General features: G+C 41.3%; 1 protein-coding gene across 1 annotated transcript; it reads left to right on the top strand.

The window, feature by feature from the left end:
- Positions 1-293: 293 nt before the first annotated feature.
- Positions 294-6,619, top strand: LOC133248237 (THO complex subunit 2-like). The gene is made up of 2 exons (XM_061418087.1): positions 294-5,842; positions 5,924-6,619. Exons 1-2 carry the CDS (start codon positions 1,505-1,507, stop codon positions 6,338-6,340), a joined length of 4,755 nt encoding a protein of 1,584 aa, XP_061274071.1. The 5' UTR covers positions 294-1,504; the 3' UTR covers positions 6,341-6,619.
- Positions 6,620-9,805: the final 3,186 nt, after the last annotated feature.

Below are 9,805 nucleotides of genomic sequence, written 5' to 3'. Positions count from 1 at the left end.
ATAAATTCCAGGGAGGAACAGTAATATTAAGAAAAGGGGAATCAAATGATTCATTCTAGTAATGCCTTTGTTGTGCTGTGTTTGCTCAGTTGTGTAGTCATGTCCAACTCTGCAACTCCATGGACTGTAGCCTGCCAGGCACCTCTGTCCATGGGATTTTTTTTCTAGCAAGAATACTGGAGTAGGTTGCCATGCCCTGCTTCAGGGGATCTTCCCATTCAGGGACTGATCTACATCTCTGTGTCTCCCGCATTGGCAGGCAGATTTTTTTTTTTTTTTTTTTTTACCACTGTATCACCCGGGAGGCCCTCAGTGCCTTTAAAAGGTAGCAGAATATGCCACTCCAAAATACAACTGCAAAAGTTTAGAGCATGCAACCCTAAAATATGCCACTTTGGTATATTGATTATTTTGAGCTATAGGTACTTGAAAAACAGCAAATGCAGGAAGAGGCTTTCTCTGAACTCCCATTTTTGCATAAAGACAGATCCTCCAAAAGAAACTTGACTGTCATAGATCCCCTCCCTGGGAACTGCATTAGTCAGGGGAGATTGACTTATCACAGGAGAGAAGAATAGAAGGTGACAACCCTGTGTTGTCACAGAATATCATACCTACCATCTATTCTTCTAAAGGCCCACTCATCATCCTAAAAATTATTTACTCTTCCCTAAGAATCCCATAATCCCCTCCCCTTTCTATTAAGATGGTTGTTGATGTTTAGTCGCTTAGTCATATCTGATTCTTTGCGACCTCATGGACTATAGCCTCCCAACCTCCTTCATTCTTGGGATTTCCCAGGCAAGAATAATGGGTATCCATTTCCTCCTCCAGGGATCCTCCCAGCCCACAGGCTGAATCTGCATCTCCTGCATTGGCAGACAGGTTCTTTACTGCTAAGCCACCAGGGAAACCAGTAAAGATGGTATTTAAGTCTAAATTTTAAGCTACCTTGGAAAATTACTCATTTTTCCCTGAATATCTCCCATGTACACCATGAAGTATGCATGTTAAACTTTTGATTTTCTTTTGTTAATCTGTCTTATTACAGAAGTCTCAGCAAAAATTCAAAAGGGTAAAGGGAAAATGAATATATTCTTCACACTCTTTAGAGAATAATAAGGCTGACGGTGATTAATAATTAATTTAGGGCAAAATATGAAAGTTAGATGGTTTCCTGGGTGGCTATAAATATATTTGCCTCCTGCTGTGAAAGGGCAGAAAAACTTCCAGAGTTAATTCTAAAGGTAGTGGATCTCTGGACAAAGTTGCATTCTCCACCTCTGCCAGGCAACTCTACTTACTAACGTCAGAGTTTGTTGATTAGGCAGGAATGAGAGACCCCGAGATTTGTGATGGTGATATTTGAGTTGACACATTAAAAAACGTGGCCCAGATTTTTCTGGACAATCTGGTTCTGCATTAATGGCTCAATGCTCCCCATTGAAAATTTTTCATTCCTCCTTTGCTTGTGCAGTCTCGGGAGCGGGGACAGGCGGCCGCCATGCTCGGGACCAGCGCCTTCCCTACAACTTCCGGTTCCGCCTCTGCTACTGGTAAGGGGAAGATGGCGGCCGTAACTGTGGTGGTTCCTGTAGAGTGGATAAAGAACTGGGAGAAATCAGGGAGAGGCGAATTTTTACATTTATGCCGGATCCTCAGTGAAAATAAAAGCCTCGATAGTTCAACTTATAGAGATTTCCAGCAAGCTCTTTATGAATTATCATACCATGTCATTAAAGGAAATCTAAAGCATGAACAGGCATCTAATGTTCTTAGTGACATTAGTGAATTTCGTGAGGATATGCCCTCCATTCTTGCTGATGTATTCTGCATATTAGATATCGAGACAAATTGTTTAGAAGAAAAAAGCAAGGGAGACTATTTTACACAATTGGTATTAGCATGTTTGTATTTAGTTTCAGACACAGTTCTAAAGGAACGCTTGGATCCAGAAACATTGGAATCGTTAGGGCTTATCAAACAATCACAGCAATTCAATCAAAAGTCAGTTAAAATCAAGACAAAACTCTTTTATAAGCAGCAAAAATTTAATTTGTTAAGAGAAGAAAATGAAGGTTATGCCAAGCTGATTGCTGAATTGGGGCAAGATTTATCTGGAAATATTACTAGTGATTTAATCTTAGAAAATATCAAATCTTTAATAGGATGCTTTAATCTGGATCCCAATAGAGTTCTGGATGTCATTTTAGAAGTGTTTGAATGCAGGCCGGAACAAGATGACTTCTTTATATCTTTATTAGAATCTTACATGAGTATGTGTGAGCCGCAAACACTGTGTCATATTCTTGGGTTCAAATTCAAGTTTTATCAGGAACCAAATGGAGAGACTCCTTCATCTTTATACAGAGTTGCAGCAGTACTTCTACAATTTAACCTTATTGATTTAGATGATCTTTATGTACATCTTCTTCCAGCTGATAATTGCATTATGGATGAACACAAGCGAGAAATTGTAGAAGCTAAGCAGATCGTTAGAAAACTTACAATGGTTGTATTGTCTTCTGATAAAATTGACGAGCGAGAGAAAGAAAAGGAAAAAGAAGAGGAGAAAGTGGAGAAGCCACCTGACAACCAAAAACTTGGTTTGTTGGAAGCCTTGTTAAAGATTGGTGATTGGCAGCATGCGCAGAGCATTATGGATCAGACGCCTCCATACTATGCAGCTTCACATAAACTAATAGCCCTTGCTATTTGCAAGCTGATTCATATAACTATTGAGCCTCTCTACCGAAAAGTTGGCATTCCTAAAGGTGCTAAAGGCTCACCTGTTAGTGCTTTGCAAAATAAGAGAGCGCCAAAACAAGCAGAGAGCTTTGAAGATTTGAGGAGAGACGTCTTCAATATGTTCTGTTACCTTGGTCCCCACCTTTCTCACGATCCCATTTTATTTGCTAAAGTGGTGCGGATAGGCAAGTCATTTATGAAGGAGTTTCAGTCTGATGGACGCAAACAAGAAGATAAAGAGAAAACGGAAGTTATCCTTAGCTGTTTGCTTAGCATTACTGACCAGGTATTACTTCCATCTCTTTCTTTGATGGACTGCAATGCTTGTATGTCTGAGGAACTATGGGGGATGTTTAAAACATTTCCATATCAGCATAGATATCGTCTGTATGGCCAGTGGAAGAATGAAACTTACAACAGTCATCCACTTTTAGTAAAAGTTAAAGCTCAAACAATAGACAGAGCCAAATATATCATGAAGCGTCTAACCAAGGAAAATGTGAAGCCTTCTGGAAGACAAATTGGGAAGCTGAGCCACAGCAATCCAACCATTTTGTTTGATTACATCTTGTCACAAATACAGAAGTATGATAACTTGATAGCACCTGTAGTAGATTCATTGAAATACCTCACTTCGTTGAATTATGACATCTTGGCCTATTGTATCATTGAAGCTTTAGCTAATCCAGAAAAGGAGAAAATGAAACATGACGACACAACCATCTCAAGTTGGCTTCAGAGTCTGGCTAGTTTCTGTGGTGCAGTTTTTCGTAAATATCCAATTGATCTTGCTGGTCTTCTTCAGTATGTGGCTAATCAGCTAAAGGCAGGCAAAAGTTTTGACCTGCTTATACTGAAAGAAGTGGTACAAAAAATGGCAGGAATAGAAATTACAGAAGAAATGACAATGGAGCAACTAGAAGCCATGACTGGTGGAGAACAACTAAAAGCTGAAGGTGGTTATTTTGGCCAGATAAGAAACACTAAAAAATCCTCCCAGAGATTAAAGGATGCACTATTAGACCATGCTCTTGCTCTTCCTCTCTGCTTGCTTATGGCTCAGCAGAGGAATGGGATAATCTTTCAGGAAAGTGGAGAGAAACATTTGAAACTTGTGGGAAAACTCTATGATCAGTGTCATGATACCCTGGTACAGTTTGGTGGGTTTTTAGCATCTAATCTAAGCACAGAAGATTATATAAAGCAAGTGCCTTCAATTGATGTGCTCTGTAATGAATTTCACACACCTCACGATGCAGCATTTTTCCTGTCTAGGCCAAAGTATGCACACCGTATTTTGTCAAAGTATGACGAACTTAAAAAATCAGAGAAGGGAAGTAAACAGCAGCATAAAGTTCATAAGTACATCACATCATGTGAAATGGTGATGGCTCCTGTTCATGCAGCAGTGGTTTCCTTACACGTTTCCAAAGTCTGGGATGACATCAGTCCTCAATTCTATGCCACATTCTGGTCATTGACAATGTATGACCTTGCAGCTCCACATACCAGCTATGAACGGGAAGTCAATAAACTTAAAATCCAGATGAAAGCAATTGATGATAACCAGGAAATGCCTCCAAATAAAAAGAAAAAAGAGAAGGAGCGATGTACTGCCCTTCAGGACAAGCTTCTCGAAGAAGAAAAGAAACAGATGGAACATGTACAGCGAGTTCTGCAGAGACTGAAACTGGAAAAGGACAACTGGCTTTTAGCAAAATCTACCAAAAATGAGACCATCACAAAATTTCTACAGCTGTGTATATTTCCTCGATGTATTTTTTCAGCAATTGATGCTGTTTACTGTGCTCGTTTTGTTGAATTGGTACACCAACAGAAAACTCCAAATTTTTCCACGCTTCTTTGCTATGATCGAGTTTTCTCTGATATAATTTACACAGTCTCAAGCTGTACTGAAAATGAAGCTAGTCGATATGGGAGATTCCTTTGCTGCATGTTAGAGACTGTGACCAGGTGGCACAGTGATAGAGCCACGTATGAAAAGGAATGTGGAAATTATCCAGGATTCCTTACTATATTACGAGCAACTGGATTTGATGGTGGAAATAAAGCTGATCAATTAGACTATGACAATTTTCGACACGTTGTACATAAATGGCACTACAAACTGACCAAGGCATCGGTACATTGCCTTGAAACAGGCGAATATACGCACATCAGGAATATCTTGATTGTGCTAACAAAAATACTTCCTTGGTACCCAAAAGTTTTGAATCTGGGTCAAGCTTTGGAAAGAAGAGTGCATAAAATCTGCCAAGAGGAAAAAGAGAAGAGGCCAGATCTATATGCATTGGCTATGGGCTACTCTGGGCAGTTGAAAAGTAGAAAGTCATACATGATACCTGAAAATGAGTTTCATCACAAAGACCCCCCTCCAAGGAATGCAGTTGCCAGTGTACAAAATGGGCCTGGTGCTGGGCCTTCTTCATCGTCGATCGGAAGTGTGTCTAAGTTGGACGAAAGCAGTGCCGAGGACACTGATAAATCAAGGGAGAGATCTCAGTGTGGTGTGAAAGCTGTTAATAAAGCTTCTAGTGCCACACCAAAAGGGAATTCAAATAATGGAAATAGTGGTTCTAACAGCAGCAAAACTGTTAAAGAAAATGACAAAGAAAAAGGAAAAGAGAAAGAAAAAGAGAAAAAAGAAAAGACTCCAACTACTACTCCAGAGGCCCGAGTACTTGGCAAAGATGGTAAAGAAAAACCAAAGGAAGAACGGCCAAATAAAGATGAAAAAGCAAGAGAGATGAAGGAAAGAACACCTAAATCTGACAAAGAGAAAGAAAAATTCAAGAAGGAAGAAAAAGCTAAAGATGAGAAATTCAAGACCACTGTCCCAAATGTAGAATCAAAGTCAACTCAAGAAAAGGAAAGAGAGAAGGAGCTGTCCAGAGAACGAGATACAGCAAAGGAAATGAAATCAAAGGAAAATGTTAAAGGAGGAGAGAAAACACCAGTTTCTGGGTTCTTGAAGTCACCTGTTCCCCGATCAGATATTGCAGAGCCTGAAAGGGAACAGAAACGTCGCAAAATTGATACCCATCCTTCTCCATCACATTCCTCAACAGTAAAGGTTACAGCCATACTTCCCAAAGTTCCTCTGGGTTCTGAGAACTATGCCAGTTCACCTGCCATCTCCATTCATTTTCTACAGGACAGTCTCATCGAACTCAAAGAGTCTTCAGCAAAGCTCTACATTAATCATACTCCTCCACCACTGTCCAAGAGAGAAATGGACAAGAAAGATTTGGACAAGTCAAGGGAAAGATCCAGAGAAAGAGAAAAAAAGGATGAAAAGGACAAGAAAGAGCGGAAAAGGGATCACTTAAACAATGACCGAGAAGTGCCACTGGACTTAACCAAGAGGCGGAAAGAGGAAAATGGAACAATGGGGGTTTCAAAACACAAAAGTGAAAGTTCATGTGAGTCTCCTTATCCAAATGAGAAAGACAAGGAAAAAAATAAGTCAAAATCTTCAGGCAAAGAAAAAGGCGGTGACTCATTTAAATCTGGAAAGATGGATAAAATCTCCTCTGGTGGCAAAAAGGGTGTGGACAGATCCCTAAGCTGAAGGTCTCCAAGAGGAGGATGCCAAAGCTCCATGCATCACTCTCAGAACGATATCTCCCATAATTGAGAGCTTCTGGTACTGTCCATTTAATGGGAGTCTGCTTTAAATCAGAAGATGAATGCACACCACCATCCTCTTGATGAGACATTCCAGTCACTGGTTTTCAGAACATTAGTTTCACCTCCAGACAGTTTCTTGCAGCAAGGTCCTGGTGTATACAATTTTTACCTGAGATTTGCCATCCAGAAGCAGCATCTAATAAAAATTTCACTAACTGTTTTAGGTCATCCTTCTTTCTCAGAAAGGTGAGGAAATCACATCCTGGAACAAGTCCCTTAATTTTGTAGATAGACTGTATTTGTGTGCTAACTTTTATGAGTTTTACAATATTGGTATGATTATATTGCTTGAGGATTTTGGCTTCTTGTAAAAATTTTAATTTTAGTTCCTGGGAAAGATCATCTTCACATGTTCTAACAGTGATATCAATTTTATCTTTTAATATGCCCCTAAATGTGTCATCAAAATTTCCCTTGCCCAGTAATTATGACAGCTTCATGATTGAGACAGAGAAGGCAGTGGCAACCCGCTCCAGTACTCTTGCCTGGAAAACCCCATGGATGGAGGACCCTGGTGGGCTACAGTCCATGCGGTCATCTCCATTCATGACTAAGAGTTGGACATGACTGAGCGATTTCACTTTCACTTTGCTTGAGAAACAATTCGAAAGTCATTGTTTTGCAAAGAAATAATGCAGCTTCCTCCCTTCCAATCTATCTACACCTTTTCTCTTGGCCACCAGACAACAGAAACTACAGTCAAGAGACAAGATGATCTGGTCTGGGAAGTGCTGAGCTTGTTAAGGGAGGAAAGAGAGTATCGTAGGACTTAGGAAACATACTATCAGGAACTGGTGGGTATAGTATTGACTTGGATGTGACACAGGACATCATATGCTGGCAAGGACCCTGGGAATCAGTGCCAGGAGGCTTTTAGGCTTTTAGAAACCTGGAAAAAGGGATGACCCTTACTAATTAAGCTAGAAATTCCAAACTGCCATGCAAGCAGTAGAAAGATCAAAAGGCTTAGAGAAGTGAGTGCAGAGGAATGGATATGTTATATAAGGTCCAAATGTTTACCAGCTGACTAAGGTCTGTGGGAGGGGCCAGAGAACACACTATTTACCAATATGATAAGAAATGCAACAGTGAGAGGAACCCCAGCATCACTGAGTAACTTAGTGTCCTTCAGGAAAAGATCAGTGGTAGGTGTCCTCAGAGCAATAGGGTTGATAGGACCAGAAGATAAAAAAACAGGTGGTGGCATTTAAGAGTTAGAAACAATGTGGGGGAAAAAAAAAAGAAACAATGTGGGTATAATCATCATGATGGAGTGGCACCAGGGGGCTTGATTAAAAAACTGTGGAGATGGTTAATGAAACGTTTGTAACTAGTGCTGTGCTGTGCTTAGTCATTCAGTCATGTGAGACGTTTTGCAACCCCATGGACTGTAGCCTGCCAGGCTCCTCTGTCCATGGGGATTCTCTAGGCAAGAATACTGGAGTGGGTTGTCATGCCCTCCTCCATGGGGTCATCCTGACCCAGGGATCGAACCCAGGTTTCCTGAGGAGGCAGGCAGAATCTTTACCATCTAAGCCAACAGGGATGGGCCAACAGAAACTATTCAATGTATACAATCTACAGAAATCAAAGTTAAATGATCAGGAGCTTGAGGACCCTGTCCTAACATAAGTTCCTATTTATCTGCCATTTTCAAACTCAGCCAGTTTTCTGACCCAGAAGTCATTGGTGAAAGTAGAGGCTGGGTCCCCATAAGGAAGTGCCCTGAATTGCTACTGCAAGTAGACATGGTGATGATTCTTCTGGTTCTTTCTCAAAAGGACATGATGCTTTAAGTGGGTAAACTTATACTATGAGAAAGAGAAAATCCAGACATTGTAATGATTTTTGAACATGAGGTTTGAGTTAACAATACCGAGGGACCTCAAGTACCATTACAGCTCCTATGTTAGAGTAGGGGCATAGAGGAGCCAAGTAATAAGTGGATTCCTATCACAGGTCTGGCTTACAGTAGGTCCCTTTTTCTATACACCCACCTATGGGTGATGTCACCAGTTCCCCAAATGTATAATTGGAATGGACGCACAAAGGAATTGTAAGAACCCTCATACTAGACCTGTGGAATAACAGTTATTTAATTGGGAAGGTCAAGTGAAAGCTGCTGAAATTGCCCACATCTGCCAATACTGTAAGTTAACAAAGATAACAAGCTCAGGAAGAAAGGCAGAGATCAGTGCTACTCTAAAGACATAAAGGTAGCTGCGATGGGAAACAATGTCATGTGGAATTTCTGGTAAGCTCCACTAGAAAAATCACAATGAAGTCCATCAGCATTCTGGAATAAGATCATGCTATTTGCAGGAGAGAATTACCAATCTTCTCAAAACATCTTCAGGCTTACTACTGGGTCTGATAGAATTAGGCTCTCTGACCATGGACTATCACATGACCACATGGTCCATCATTTATAAAAGGGCTGTCCATGATAAGCTGGTTTTTCTATTTTAAACAGACTTTGTGTTTTGGCTGAGCTGGGTCTTCGTTACTGCATGTGGGCTTTCTCTAGTTGCGGTGTGAGGGCTCTTCTTCATTGCAGTGCACAGCCTTCTCATTGCTGCAGCTTTTCTTGTTGTGGAACATAGGCTGTAGGTGCACGAGCTACAGTAGTTGCAGCACGCAGGCTCAGCAGTTGCAGCTCATGGGCTCTAGAGCACAGGCTTGGTGGTTGTGGCACACAGTCTTAGTTGCCCCGAGGCGTGTGGGGTCTCCCCAGACCAGAGATAGAGCTCATGCCCCTGCATAGCAGGCAGATTCTTATCCACTGAGCCACCAGGGAAATCCAAGCTGGGTTTTCTTGAACTCAAAAATCATAGGAGTAAGAGTCCTGCAATATTCCATCATGAGCAGCACTCATTAGAATGTCCATCCAGGATTCTGCACATGCAGGGCTGGGCGGCACAAATAACCTGCTTTAGCAGGTGGCCCTAGCTACCCAGGTGGTGCAGTGGTAAAGAATCTGCCTGCCAATGCAGGAGATGCAAAAGATACAGGTTGAATTCCTGGGTCAGAAAGATTCCCTGGAGTAGGAAATAGCAACCCACTCCAGTATTCTTGTCTGGGAAATACCATGGACAGAGAAGCCTAGAGGGATACAGTCCACGGGGTCTCAAAGACTCTAACAGGAGTGAGCACACACACACAAACAGCACGTGGCCCAGATCCACATGCATCTACAACAGTTACATTCATGCCTCTCTCTCAGAAAACAACAGAATGGGAAAGACTAGAGATCTCTTCAAGTAAATCAGAGATACCAAGGGAACATTTCATGCAAACATGGGCACGATAAAGAACAGAAATGGTATGGACCTAACAGAAGCAGAAG

The sequence above is a fragment of the Bos javanicus genome, chromosome 1 (genome assembly GCF_032452875.1).
Source record: "Bos javanicus breed banteng chromosome 1, ARS-OSU_banteng_1.0, whole genome shotgun sequence".
Classification (NCBI taxonomy): domain Eukaryota; kingdom Metazoa; phylum Chordata; class Mammalia; order Artiodactyla; family Bovidae; genus Bos; species Bos javanicus.
This window is presented reverse-complemented; position numbering and strand designations above follow the sequence as displayed.

Excerpts from the sequence above, each read along its gene's own strand:
- LOC133248237 (XM_061418087.1), top strand. The coding sequence starts at position 1,505 with ATGCTCGGGACCAGCGCCTTCCCTACAACTTCCGGTTCCGCCTCTGCT. Across the intron at positions 5,843-5,923 it reads CACATTCCTCAACAGTAAAG|GACAGTCTCATCGAACTCAA; the intron begins GTTACAGCCATA and ends CATTTTCTACAG.